Source organism: Anomaloglossus baeobatrachus, chromosome 3 (assembly GCF_048569485.1).
Source record: "Anomaloglossus baeobatrachus isolate aAnoBae1 chromosome 3, aAnoBae1.hap1, whole genome shotgun sequence".
NCBI lineage: Eukaryota > Metazoa > Chordata > Amphibia > Anura > Aromobatidae > Anomaloglossus > Anomaloglossus baeobatrachus.
Window position 1 is genome coordinate 579,536,238 of NC_134355.1, and position 15,066 is coordinate 579,551,303.

The following is a 15,066-nucleotide window of genomic DNA, read 5'->3' on the forward strand; positions in this document are numbered from 1 at the left end:
TCCATCACCAAGGTGTTTCCCAGTGTGAGCATGCTGTAGGAGTGAAGCGCTCGAGCCAGCACGAGGTCTCGGTCAACCCATTACTCCACCATAATTGGGAAGAGACACAGAACGATGACCCGGCCGTGCGATTGGTCAAAGAAAAGCTAGCACAAGCTGAGACCCATCTTGGCCCAGATGCTCCAGAAGAAGCCCAGCAGCTGTGGAAGGAGAGGGGACGACTGTTCACATACCAAGGCAAGCTCTGCAAGAGATATGTCAACTGGCGAACGAATGAACTCGTCTGGCAGATAGTGGTCCCACAGAGGGATGCTCCAATGGTCCTAGCAGCTTATCATGATAACGCAGGACACTTCGGGTGGAAGAAGTTGGAGACCCTACTCCGTGATCGGTTCTACTGGGTGCACATGAGAAAGACCGTTGAGAAGTGGTGCCGAGACTGTGGTCCGTGTAACCTGAGGCGGAAAGATGATGCCAGCCAGAGGTCTCCCCTACAGCCAATTGTCACGAAGCAGCCCCTGGAGTTGGTGGTCCTGGACCACGTGAAGTTAACACCAAGCCGGTCAGGCTATGTGTACGCCCTCACCATTGTGGACCATTACTCTCGTTTCCTGGTAGTAGTGCCCGTGAAGGACCAGACAGCCAGAACAGCAGCTAGAGCATTTCAGGCATACTTTTGTCGACCTCACGGTTACCCTGAAAGGGTACTGACCGATCAAGGTCCTGCATTCGAGGCAGAAGTGTTCCAAGAGTTCTGTAACATGTACGGTTGTAAGAAAATCAGAAACACACCGTACCACCCCCAAACCAATGGATTGTGCGAGAAGATGAACCATGTGGTTATTGATATGCTCAAGACTCTACCTCTGGAAGAAAGAAACCAATGGCCAGAGAAGTTACCAGATCTTGTAGACCTGTACAACCATATCCCGGTAAATTCGACCAACTGCAGCCCTGCTTACCTGATGCGAGCAAGACCTGGCAAGTTACCTGTAGACTTTGAGATGGGGACTGTGTCACCTGAAGCGGTTCAGGAGATAGAAGATTGGGATACAGAGCGACAACAGCAGTACCGCAAGGTCCAGGAATGCGTAGAAAGGAGCCTGTCTCAGGCAAGAATGAGACAAGAGCAGCATTACAATCAAACAGCTCCAGCAACTCCCTTAGCACCTGGAGAACAGGTCCTCAAGAAAAAGCGGAGGGCGCATGAATTAGATGATCAGTGGGAGAATGAACCCTACACCATTATCCCCTCCAACTTTGACAATAGTAAGGTATGCCTCATAAGCAAAGATGAAGGCAAGACCTATCAAGCAGTTTCTCGAGACCGCCTGAAAGCATGCCCCGAACGGTGCAGAATCCAAAAAGAAGTAGAAGAAGTACACGAAAGTCCCCAAAGTCCAGAAAAAGAGGAAGAGATGATCCAAACAATCCTGGGAAAATTCCCCAAAACTTGGACCCGAATAAACAATGCCATAGTGGTACCAGTGTTGACGTTCCTGCAGTTGGTCGAGCCAGCAATAGAAGAGGTTCCAGATCCACCTAAAGAACCGTCCGCTCCAACACGAGATGACACGTCAGCAGTGGAACAGGAGAATCAACCCCCTGTCAGTGGTGAACCTGTCATACCCTTGGTGACTCTTAGACCACATAGGCAATCGTCACGCTTACCTATCAGGGTTAGGCCTACCTGTAGTGCTGAGGTAGAAGACACACCAAGTAGTCAGGGACAAACACCAGAGCTACGCAGGTCTCAACGCAGCACTCGGGGACAGCCCCCTCCAAGGTATAGAGAGTAAAAAGAAAGAGTACTTATTAGAATGTAAATAGTTATGTGCAATGTCTGTAATGTTGTGTATAAAATGTTTTTCTTTTTTGATTGAGAAAATGGACAATTGGGCCACTGGACTATGGGTGGCCAACACCTAGCTGTACATAGTTAGCACCAGTGTGCTCAGCACCCCTGAAGAAAAACCCGTCTGGCGTGCATAGAGTGGGGTCATCAATGCTCTGACGCACGCCCAGAGCCTACGTTGGGGGTTTTATCGCGGCGGGTCCCCCATGGAGCAGTGTAATGGACACCCGGCTGGGAGCCACACTGGACTCTTAAAGTTGTTTAAGGTTGTAACATGTATGTCTTGTTTTGTTTTCAACAGTCCGGGAGTACTGAATTTAACTAAGGGGGAGTGTGGCGCCCCAGGACCTGGTCGCCACAACAGCATTGACCTTCCAAAGGGTTAATGCTGAGCCTGGAGGTAATGGGGAGGTCCATTGGCCAGCAAGTTTAACACCCAACGCAGTTCTCCCTCCGGCCAGCAGGGGGAGCTCTGAACCTGGAATTCCAGGGAGCTTTCCTCAAGTCTGGCCTGAGGGAGGAAGTAGTGGTCAGTCTGTAGAGAGAAGTGGAAGGAAGCAGACGCAGAGTGAGCTGTCCTGTGGATCTGGGGCCTAGAGCTAGAGTAGCTTGGCCCAGGGAAGCAGGAGTAGCTGAGAGGCAGCGGAGAGACTCGGACATCGGAGTCTGTGGCCACCAGGGCTTAAAATACTCCCTGGTAGCCGAATCCGAAGGGCAGGAGAGCTGCAAGCACCTGGCCCATAAACATCCCAAAGGTACAGCTGCAGCATCAGGGCCCGGTGTGGACTCCAGCAGAGAAGCACCAGAGAGGGCCTGCGCAGCCTGCTACAGAGGGAAAGGAACGTACCATCAGTCCCAGCAGCAAAGAGGGCCATTGCTGGATTCAGAGAAGCAGGGTCCTATCATAACAAAGAAAAGCACAGGAGTAGGCCTCATACTCAGCTGGCCAGAAAGATCACCCCAAGTACTTCCAGGCCGACCGGATCCCCATCACCACCTGTAACGGTCTCCCAGGACTGGACTGTTCCCAAAGTAAAAGAGGAAAAGGTAAAGAGACTGTTGTTTGTGCCTGGTTCTTTCATTGCCTGTCGGCCCTGCACCGTGTTAGCCACACAACCCCATAGACTTTCACGAGCACTAACAGTGTCCCCGGGGCTCCGCTCCACCTGTGGGGAGCAGTACCACCATTGCTGCCATAACATCACCCCGGAGGCCTCACACAGCAGCGGCGGCTTACTAGCCGCAAACCACAGGTGGCGTCACGAACACAAACTTTATTCATCAAGCCACATATTCTACTGACACCCACCAGGGCCACGGAGCCGGGCCCAGCCACCACTGACTACCACCGGACTAGTCCGGCCCGCTACCGGGTGTCCCATAGCCCTGGGGTGGGCGAGTCAATGCCAACACTAGCACACAGCCTCCAGAACAAGACACACGTAAACAAACTGCCTGCACAATAACCCACGAGGGTACGGCTCACACACAACAGCTACACCAAGATAATCTTCAAAAAAAGGACAACAGACAAGCCTTGGAAGTATCACCTCCCGCACTTCCACCACAACAGGAGACACCACAAGAAATTGGAAATGAAGAGGTAAGTCAGAAGAAGAAGATAATGGACACACACAAAATACACATAGTAACTACCAAAATCATCCCACCTCACTAACATGTCTTTCCTCCATTGGCTCCAGTTTGCATCTGCCTGCGCAGATAAATTAATGCCCCAATGCATTCTCTATAAGCTAACGCCCCCTTAGCAACGGGACAAGTACTGTCACATCAACTGCCTTATATTACAAATGGAAGCAATTAACACCTCTAAAAACTAACGAGATTTCAACCCATCTCATGCCTTGCTGTATCGTAGCCCCCAAGGAAGCTCACTACACAACGATAAACACTTCCACACTTCTAGAGTTTTGTGCTTTGCATACTTACCTGATCGTTTACCATAGTTACCAGTATATGCCGGTTCCATGCCCATTCAGATAGATGGTCTCCCGCTGTCAAACACGCTGATGCGTGCTGCACAGCGGAACACCAACAAGCAATAAATGAACCATCATTATTCAAGACTTTACCTCATAACCACTGCTACATACCTTTGTCAAAATCCTATAAAAAAAAAACAACTAACATGCTGCTGAATACATACTTCTTGCCTGTAGTCTACCATATCATTTGCTATGTCTTGCAATTTTCGTGTCTTTTTCAGATTACGTCTACCACAATTTACACTGATTGCTTTACAATGGGGCCTAAGCGCAACTACATCATCGACCAGCAACGAAAAGCTGCAGCAGCAAAAAGAAAGCAACTACAACATCAAAAACAAAGGCAAATACAACAAGAGGTCAACAGACAAAAATCTGATGTGAACACTAGCACACAGCCTCCAGAACAAGACACATGTAAACAAACTGCCTGCACAATAACCCACGAGGGTACGGCTCACAAACAACAGCTACAGCAAGATACTCTTCAAAAAAAAGTCAACAGACAAGCCTTAGAAGTACCACCTCCTGCACTTCCACCACAACAGGAGACACCACAAGAAATTGAAAATGAACAGGTAAGCCAGAAGAAGAAAGAAATGGACACACACAAAAGACATATAGTACTTACCAAAATCATCCCATCTGACAAACATGTCTTGCCTCCACTAGCTCCAGTTTGCATCTGCTTGCACAGAAAAATTGATGCCCCAATGCAACCTCCATAACCCAATGCCCCCTTAGCAATGGCACAAGTACTGTCACATCAACTGCCTTACATTACAAATGGAGGCAACTAACAACGCAAAAAACTAACGAGATTTCTACCCATCACATATCTTGCTGTATCGTAGCCCACAAAGAAGGTCACAACACAACGATAAACTCTCCCACACTCCTACAGTTTTTCCACGTGGAACACACACATAATGTAAACCATGTAGTAACATACTTTCAGCAACATTTGTAAAGACCTGCTCACTAACACAGTGCAACATAGCTCTCACAAGTCAACTCAACACCTTCTCTCATGCACAGTACTCTAACAAAAAAATCCTTTACTTGACTCGACAATCTAACTGTCTTATTCCGTCTATCTGTCTGCCTTTTACAGCTTCACCCAAGAACACTTGACGAGCTCTGTCTTACAAGGGGGCGTAAGCGAAAATACACCAGCGAACATGATAGAAAAATAGCAGCAGCATCAATGCGACAACAACGTCGCAACGTCGAGACACTTCAACAAACTACTGAAAGACAAGCCAGAGAAGCTAATTCTCAAAGACTATGTCGACACAAAGCCTCACCTAAACAAACTTCCGATAGACAAGCCCATGATGCTCAAGCTCACACACAACATAGAAAACAAGAGACACTTCAACAAACTGCCAAGAGACAAGCCCACGATGCTCAAGCTCACACACAACGTCGAAAAAAAGAGATTCTTCAACAAACTGTGGACAGAAAAGCACAAGATGCCACAGCTCACACACAATGTAGAAAACAAGAGACTCTTCAACAAACTATGGACAGACAAGCACAAGATGCCACAGCTCACACACAACGTAGAAAACAAGAGACACTTCAACAAACTGTGGACAGACAAGCAAAAGATGCCACAGCTCACACACAACGTAGAAAACAAGAGACTCTTCAACAAACTGTGGACAGACAAGCACAAGATGCTACAGCTCACACACAACGTAGAAAACAAGAGACACTTCAACAAACTGTGGACAGACAAGCACAAGATGCTACAGCTCATAAACAATGTAGAAAACAAGAGACTCTTCAACAAACTGTGGACAGACAAGCACAAGATGCCACAGCTCACACACAACATAGAAAACAAGAGACTCTTCAACAAACTGTGGACAGACAAGCACAAGATGCTACAGCTCACACACAACGTAGAAAACAAGAGACACTTCAATAAACTGTGGACACACAAGCACAAGATGCCACAGCTCACACACAACGTAGAAAACAAGAGACTCTTCAACAAACTGTGGACAGACAAGCACAAGATGCTACAGCTCACACACAACGTAGAAAACAAGAGACACTTCAACAAACTGTGGACAGACAAGCACAAGATGCTACAGCTCACACACAACGTAGAAAACAAGAGACTCTTCAACAAACTGTGGACAGACAAGCACAAGATGCCACAGCTCACACACAACGTAGAAAACAAGAGACTCTTCAACAAACTGTGGACAGACAAGCACAAGATGCTACAGCTCACACACAACGTAGAAAACAAGAGACACTTCAATAAACTGTGGACACACAAGCACAAGATGCCACAGCTCATAAACAACGTCGCCTACAAGAGACACCACAACAAACTGCTGCAAGACAAGCTCAGGATGCAGAAGCCCACAGCCAACAACGGAGACAGGAATCCCCACCTTCCAAACTAAAAAGACAACAACATGATCGCCTAATTCATCACAAAAGAATGGTCTACCATCTCAGCCAAACTCAACACAATATTCAACTTTTAACAGCCAGCAGAACACATAATGAAAATACAATTATTCAGCATTACTGTGGAAAGATGAATTCACTCTGCTCCAAATGCAACTCGCACAATTTTACCGATGAAAAACCAGCAGACAATCTGTTCACTCAATGCTGCCAAAAAGGGAAAATTCAGTTGCCCATACCTCAATACTCAGATCTGTTAGAGCAATTGATGAAAGGAAGTCATCCACACAGTAAAAAGTTTATGGACAATATCCGAAGCATCAACAGTTCACATGCATTTGCTTCATTTGGAGCCAATATTGCACCGCCGCCAGGATTTGGCCCGTATTGTTTTAAAATTCATGGTCAAATTTACCACCGCACAGGGACACTTCATCCAGAAATGGGCCAAACTCCAAAATATGCTCAATTATACATCTTGGATCCAAATGAAGCAACAGAACAACGGCTGACTGTTCACGAAAACAAAAAGTGTAATACTGAAATGATGCATCAAATTGCACAACTTTTACAACAAATCAACCCATTTGCAGCTGCATATCGCATGCTAAAAGACGTAGAAGCTGAAGAAGAACAGAAGGCTATCACATATGGAACTTCAATGCCTTCTATTGTCATGGCCATTAAACAAGAACGTGGACAAGATCCACGGCGATACAACAAACCACGCATTAGTGAGGTCGCAGTAGTTTTCCAAAATGATGGAGAGCCTCCTTTTAACAGGGATATATTAGTTCATCTTCACCCAGACAAAAACAACCCTTTACTTCCTAAAACACAGCGGATTAGCATTTTACACAGCAACCTTGATGCTCTTCTATATCCGCTTTTCTTTCCAACAGGTGATCAAGGCTGGCATGAAAACCTACAACAACAAGGTACTACTAGAAGAATAACACAACTGCAATACTACAGTTTTCAACTCTCTGTCCGCAATCACTTTAATCCAATTTTAAACGGTGGAAAACTAACACAACAGTACTTAGTAGATGCATATGTTAAAATAGAAGCTAATCGCCTGAATTACATAAGACAAAATCAAAAAATCCTCAAAGTAGAAGACTACTGTGTTCTTCAAGAACATTTGCAACAAAAATCAATTGAAAAGGGAATACCTATTGGCAAAACAGTTATTCTACCATCGTCATTTGAAGGAAGCCCCCGCAAAATGCAACAACGTTATCATGATGCAATGGCAATAGTCACTAAGTATGGAAAACCAGACATTTTTATTACCATGACCTGTAATCCCAAATGGGTTGAAATCACCGAGCATCTGGAACCATGGCAACACGTAGAACATAGGCCTGACTTAGTTGCACGCATATTTCGGCTAAAACTAAAAAGCCTTTTACAAGACATCAAAAATGGCCTGTTTGGAACAGTCATAGCAATGGTTCATGTCATCGAGTTTCAAAAAAGAGGTCTGCCACATGCACATATTCTCCTTATCTTAGACACCAATTCTAAGATTCACACTGAGGAAGACATCGACAACATAGTATGGGCTGAGATTCCTAACCAACAACAATATCCAGAGCTCTATGACATTGTAGTGTCTCATATGGTTCATGGTCCATGTGGAGTTCTTAATCCAGCAAGTCCATGCATGCAAAATGGAAAATGTACTAAAAAATTTCCAAAGGACTTAAAACAGCACACTGTTAAAGATTTAGATGGCTACCCATCATACCGACGACAAGATATTGAGAACATTGTTCACAAAAATAAACATATCAATAACTCATGGATAGTCCCATACAATCCATACCTACTAAAACGCTACAACTGTCACATCAACGTGGAAATCTGTGGTTCAATCAAAAGTGTAAAATATCTTTTTAAGTACATCTACAAAGGCCATGACAAAGCTAATGTCGAAATCCAACAGAAAACTCTGAACCATGATGAATCTTCAACTTTTGTAGACTCAAGATATGTCAGTGCTCCCGAAGCTGCGTGGCGAATATTTGCCTTTCCAATGCATTCACAGTCCCATGCCATTATACGATTAGCTATTCATTTACCACATCAACAACAACTTTATTATTTTGAAGATGCTCAAGTCGAAGATGTGTCCAAAACTTTAACCACAACCTTAACATTACTAGAATGGTTTTTGCTAAACCAACGAGATGAAAATGCAAGGCAATATTTGTATCGAGAGATTCCAGAGCATTATGTTTGGGAAAAAACTTGGAATCCAAGACTACGTGGAGTAAGCACAATAATTGGACGCATGTATACTGTTAAGCGGGCTTTACACGCTACGACATCGCTAATGCGGAGTCGTTGGGGTCACGGATTTTGTGACGCACATCCGGCCGCATTAGCGATGCTGTTGCGTGTGACATCGATAAGCGATTTTGCATCGTTGCAAAACAGTGCAAAATCGCTAATCGGCGACACGGGGGTCCATTCCCAATTATCGTTACTGCAGCAGTAACGAGGTTGTTCGTCGCTCCTGCGGCAGCACACATCGCTGCGTGTGACGCCGCAGGAGTGAGGAAGCTCTCCTTACCTGCCTCCCGGCCGCTATGAGGAAGGAAGGAGGTGGGCGGGATGTTACGTCCCGCTCATCTCCGCCCCTCCGCTGCTATTGGGCGGCGGTTCAGTGACGTTTCAGTGACGTCGCTGTGACGCCGCACGGACCGCCCCCTTAGAAAGGAGGCGGTTCGCCGGTCACAGCGACGTCGCCGGACAGGTAAGTATGTGTGACGGCTCTGGGCGATGTTGTGCGGCACGGGCAGCGATATGCCCGTGTTGCGCAACAGATGGGGGCGGGTACCCACACTAGCGATATCGGGACCGATATCGCAGTGTGTAAAGTAGCCTTTAGTCTCAAAGATCAAGAAAGATATTGCCTTCGCCTCTTACTACTGCATGTCAGAGGAGCTACCAGTTATAACCATTTAAAAACCGTTCATGGAGTATTACATGATACATTTAAAGCTGCAGCTTTGGCTTTGGGACTTCTATTTGATGATACAGTTTGGAAACTTACTTTACAAGACGCAGTAACCCTACATATGCCTAAGCAACTTCGTGAATTGTTTGCCTACATCTGCGTGTTTGGCCCCCCTACAAACCCTGATCAACTTTGGACACTTTTCAAAGAAAATCTAATTGAAGATTACTGCTTACATCTTCACAACCAAACTGGTCATTGTTGCAAATGTGAAGCTTACGCCATGCAAGATGTCCAAAATATTTTATTACTACATGGAAAAACTTATGCTGACTTTAATTTGCCACACCCTGAAATACAACTTCCACAAGCTCCGCAGTATAATGAATCTTCAGAATTATTGTTAGCAACAGAGCTGAGAATCTCCTTAAATGAACAACAACAAATTGCATATGACACCATTTTAAGTGCCATTCTTAACAAAGGAAATGCCAACCCTAAATGTTTCTTTATTGACGGTCCCGGAGGAAGCGGCAAAACATACCTTTATGATGTTTTAATACATCACGTTAGAGGGTTGGGAAAAAAAGTGTTGACATCTGCTACAACAGGTATTGCAGCAAATCTATTAAACGAAGGTCGCACTATGCATTCACTATTTGGCATCCCAGTTCCAGTCAATGAAATATCCGTTTCACGAATCAAACAAGATACAGTAGCAGGAAAACGTTTACAAAATGCAAGTCTTTTAATAATTGACGAATGCACTATGGCCTCAAAATATGCTTTGACTTTAATTGACAGACTTCTACGTGAAGTAATGACCACAAAGGTAGCAGAAAAAAATTTAATTCCATTTGGTGGAAAAGTGTTTGTTATTGGGGGAGATTTTCGACAATGCCTTCCAGTTATACCAAGTGGAACAAGAACAGATATTATTGAGTCCAGCTTAAAAATGTCAGAACTTTGGAAAAACTTTACCAAACTCCAACTAATTAACAACATGCGATCTACTGATCCAGATTACAGCCAATGGCTTCTGAAACTTGGTAACGGTGAACTTACCAATCAATATAACCTTGGAGAAGACATTATAGAAATACCTGCAGACATGTTATGTAAAGACTGCATTGTAACTGAGGTTTTTGGACAACGTTTTAACATTGATATTAACGACAAAAACAATGTTAACAAAGCCTCTTCCTATGCAATTCTCTGTGCCAAAAATGAAGACGTTACTCTACTAAATTCCCGTGTAATGGATCGCATGCCAGGTGAATATAAGTTGTACAAAAGTGATGATTCAATCGATGAAGATAATGAAGATGAACGTGAACATTATCCCGTTGAATTTTTAAACAGTATAACACCATCAGGAATGCCATCGCACATACTTAAACTTAAAATTGGAACCATTGTTATGTTGCTCCGGAATCTAAATACCAAACAAGGACTATGTAATGGAACGCGCCTTATTGTGACTGGAATGTATTCACACCTTATTCAAGCAAGAGTCATCACTGGATCAGCTAAAGAAAAGGAAGTGTTAATTCCACGCATTGATATATGTCCTTCAGACACTCGCCTTCCATTTAAACTTCGCCGTCGTCAGTTTCCCCTAAAACCTGCATTTGCCATGACAATAAACAAGTCACAAGGCCAAACTCTACAACGTGTTGGCATATATCTACCTGAACCAGTTTTTGGCCATGGACAACTGTACGTTGCGTTTTCAAGAGTGACAATGAGATGCAACGTCAAAGTACAGTTCTTGACACCCCTTTACAAGGAAAGTTACTTAAAGAGAGTGAAAAGATCTTTACACAAAATGTGGTGTATAAAAATATTTTTAATTAACTTTACACTGTTCATAACCTTCTTTCATTACAAGCCATGGACATCATTAAACATTAGACTCATCTATTAAAACTGTTCATATTAATCACCGATCATAAAAATATTTAACATGAACTAAATAAGCAGGAATGTTTCCACAACCTCTTTCCATAGTACCCACTTACCTCATTGTTCCCCTGCTTTCTCCCCTAATAAAATATTCTTACCCCTCTCATCCCTCCCATCCTTTCATTTTCCTCTCATACAAAAAAAATTGTAAGCATTTATAGTATATGAAATATATGTATTGAAAGTTTGAAACCAATTCATTATCTAATAAATTATTGAAAATAAAATTGTTTGTTCTATTTGTCATTCTTAAACCAATAAACTATTTTAAGAATACTAAATTAAAACTAACCCATCCAAACCATTTATTACATTATTATTCAATCTGCTAACCAACATACACATTCTAGACTACCCGATGCGTTAGAATCGGGCCACCTTCTAGTATAACATAAATAACTATACTGGCACTATCAGGCTGATTCTATACATACCATTAGTGGTCAGCTCAGATGCTTAGGTTTTGAAATCCAAGAAAGTGAAGTTTATAAAATGAGCAGCTTCTTGAGTGACAGTTGCACTGGAGCAGATCATATATTCATGTTATCCCCTCCCCCTGTTAGAATTAGCATAAGTATTATACAAACGATTCACTGTGTCTGTGGAAGGACCTGTGTGAGGTCATATCCATGTGACCTGGTATCCAGCTTTGGTGGCTTCGGCCCTGCCCCTTCTGGTCACATGGGTATAACCTCAACACAGGTCCTGCTATGGGAAAGTGAGTCGTTTGTATAATACTTATGCTAATTCTAAGAGAAGGAGGCGATAACTATGAATATATGATCTGCTCCACTGAAACTGTCACTCAAGAAGCTGCTCATTTTACAAACTTCACTTTCTTGGATTTCAAAACCTAAACATCCGAGATGACCATTACAGGTATGTAGATAATCTGCATGATAGTGCCAGTATAGCACTGGCTTTAGCTTATATATGAAAATCCTGGTGATTGGTTCCCTTTAAAACGGGCCACTTCAGTACCAATGATGAGGAACGTCCTGGACGACCGAGAGTGGTAGTTCCAGAGATCGTCCATGCTGTGTACAACCACATACTGATGAATCGACGAATTTCAGCTAAAGCAATAGCAGACATCATAGGGATTTCCCGTGAACATGTTTTGTCATTATCCATGAACATTTGAACATGAGGAAGCTATCTGCAAAGTGGGTCCCCAAATGTTTGACAACAGATCAGAGAAGCATGCGAGTGAAAACTTCCTGGTCCATTTGTCAGCGTTTCCGGACTGATAAGAACTTCCTGGATCAACTGGTCACTATGGATGAGACATGGATTTATTTATATGACCCTGAAAACAAGGAGCAGTAAAAAGAGTGGAGGCACAGTGGTTCTCCTCATCCAAAGAAGTTCAGGGTGCAATCAAAAATCAGCCACTAAGGTGATGGCGTCTCTGTTCTGGGATAAGGAGGGCGTGCTGCTAGTGGACTACCTTCAAAAGGATTCCACCATCAATGCAAGGTATTACATTGAACTTTTGGATCAATTGAAGGCAGCTGTAAAGGCCAAAAGGCGTGGCAAGCTGTCCAAAGGTATCTTGCTCCTGCAAGACAACGCTTCCGCTCACACTTCACAAGCGACCACAGCAAAACTGGCAGAACTGGGCTTCGAGAGCTGGTTGACCACCCACCTTATTCACCAGATCTAGCTACCTCCGACTATTATCTGTTTCCAAACCTGAAGAAACACCTCAAGGGTAACAAATTTCACACCATTTCTGATGCAATGGCTGCTACGGATGCCTGGTTTAAAGTACAACCGAAATCCTTCTTTTTGCTAGGCTTACAGAACTTGGAATACCGATGTAAAAAGTGTGTTGACATCAGTGGAGAGTATGTGGAATAAATGTAAAGTTTCATCATCCTATTTCATTTATTTCTTGGTAAAGCCAAAGACTTATCAGCAGCCCCTCGTACAAGCACACATTTTCAATATAAGCACAAGATAGCAGCGTGCCTATATTGAAAAATAGGTATAAAAAAAACAAAGGTTTTTAGATAAATACTGATTTCCAAAACTGTCAGTATATGTTAAATAAGTAAATACACATATAATTTTTTTTTTTTAATAGAATTACATTTTTGGTGCTAGGTCCCTTTTTATTTTCTGTGCTGTTTCTTTTTCTTCTCTCACCCCATCTGCTATTAGCTTATATTCTTTCACACCCTTTTACAGAGATGAACTACAGATGACACCCCGATCCTTCCTGATTATTCTGTAGATTCCTGTTTTAAGGGTTTAATGGCTTTGATGAAGATAATGCTTGTGTATAATACTACATTGCATGTATCTATGGACATGTTGCATGACATCTGCGCTACTTTTTATTTTATAACACAACAACGACACACGAGTTGTGTTTGTTTTCCAAGAATCACAGTGGTAAAATCCACGGCAAATTATTCAAATTTTGTTGTGGAAATACTTCCATTTTTATTCTTTGTGTTGGAAAAATGGAAATTTGTAGCGATATTTGGCAGTATAAATTCATGTTACAGATTGAAAATCCTCAGAACAGATTAATTTGTACTGAAGGTTCACATTGTGTGCATGAGATTTCATAAGATCACATATACAATCTGTATTACACTGTTTAGCTCCTGTTAGCCTAATTATTATTAGATTTTATAGGAATTTATTTTTACAAAGAATTAATTATCTAATTAATGAATTTTGACAGGTAGAAAAAGTGATGCCTGAGGACACGTTCTACCTCACTATCTTACGAAACCCAATCTCTCAGATGGAATCATCTTTTTCCTACTACAAGAGCTACGGAGATTTCAAAAAAGCTAAAAATCTGGAAGATTTTTTAAATAATTCAAAAATGTTTTACCCAAATACAGAAAAATTGGTCAATGTTGCTAAGAATTTGCTGTCTTTTGATTTAGGTTTGGATCTTAATGGTTCCCCTGGACAGTCAGTGTTAGCATGGCACGCTATGGATAACATATTTGATCTGGTGCTGATCACAGAATATTATGATGAGTCTCTTATTCTCCTGAAGGACGCTCTCTGCTGGTCTTTCCACGATGTCCTGTCTTTCCCTCTCAATAGTAGAAGTTTTAATACTAAGAATACACTAACTCTGGAAATTCAAGAAAAGGTGAAATCATGGAATAGTTTGGACTGGGAGATGTATACCTACTTCAATAATTCTTTCTGGAAACGTGTACAGACATTTGGAGTGGAACGTATGGAACGTGAGGTTAAAGAGCTCCAGAGAATGAGGACTGTAATGTCCGAGAAATGTCTGGAGGATGAGGTTGACCCCAAAAAATTAAGAGACAAAAAAATGAAGCCATATCAGTCTGGGATTGCCAGGATCCTTGGTTACAACCTAAAGGCTGGACTATCTGAGGATGATGAGCTGCTGTGTCAAAGACTGGTCACTCCAGAACTACAATACAATAGATTTCTACAAAGTATGCAGAATATACTAGTAACAGTGACCCCTAAAATTACACAATTTTCAGGAATCAAATCAGAGAATTATACCAAGTCAACATTGAAAACATAAACCACTGAAGATGTGTAAGCTTGTTATAAAAACTATTGACGTACTTAAAATTTCTCATTCCACAAATTCTAACAAATGTCCACTTCCTACACCAGTAAAGCTTTGTATGGAGGCAAAAATACATGACTTGCTACTTTGTCCCATAAAAAGATGGAAACCAGACATATCGTATATTATAAAACGAGTCCATCTAGTGCTGCTAGTGTCCTGTATGCATTGCTCCTGTTATTTCTTTTAATCATTTCTTGTGCTATAGAAAGACCAAAAGACAGCAGAGGCCAAAATTAGCTCATCCCACTGC

General features: G+C 42.7%; 1 protein-coding gene across 1 annotated transcript; it reads left to right on the forward strand.

Moving 5' to 3' along the window:
- The first annotated feature begins 6,424 nt into the window (after positions 1-6,424).
- Positions 6,425-14,765, forward strand: LOC142297311 (uncharacterized). The gene is given in 3 exon segments (XM_075341550.1): positions 6,425-8,502; positions 9,245-11,029; positions 13,895-14,765. Coding segments are annotated over 3 exon segments (4,734 nt in total).
- Positions 14,766-15,066: the final 301 nt, after the last annotated feature.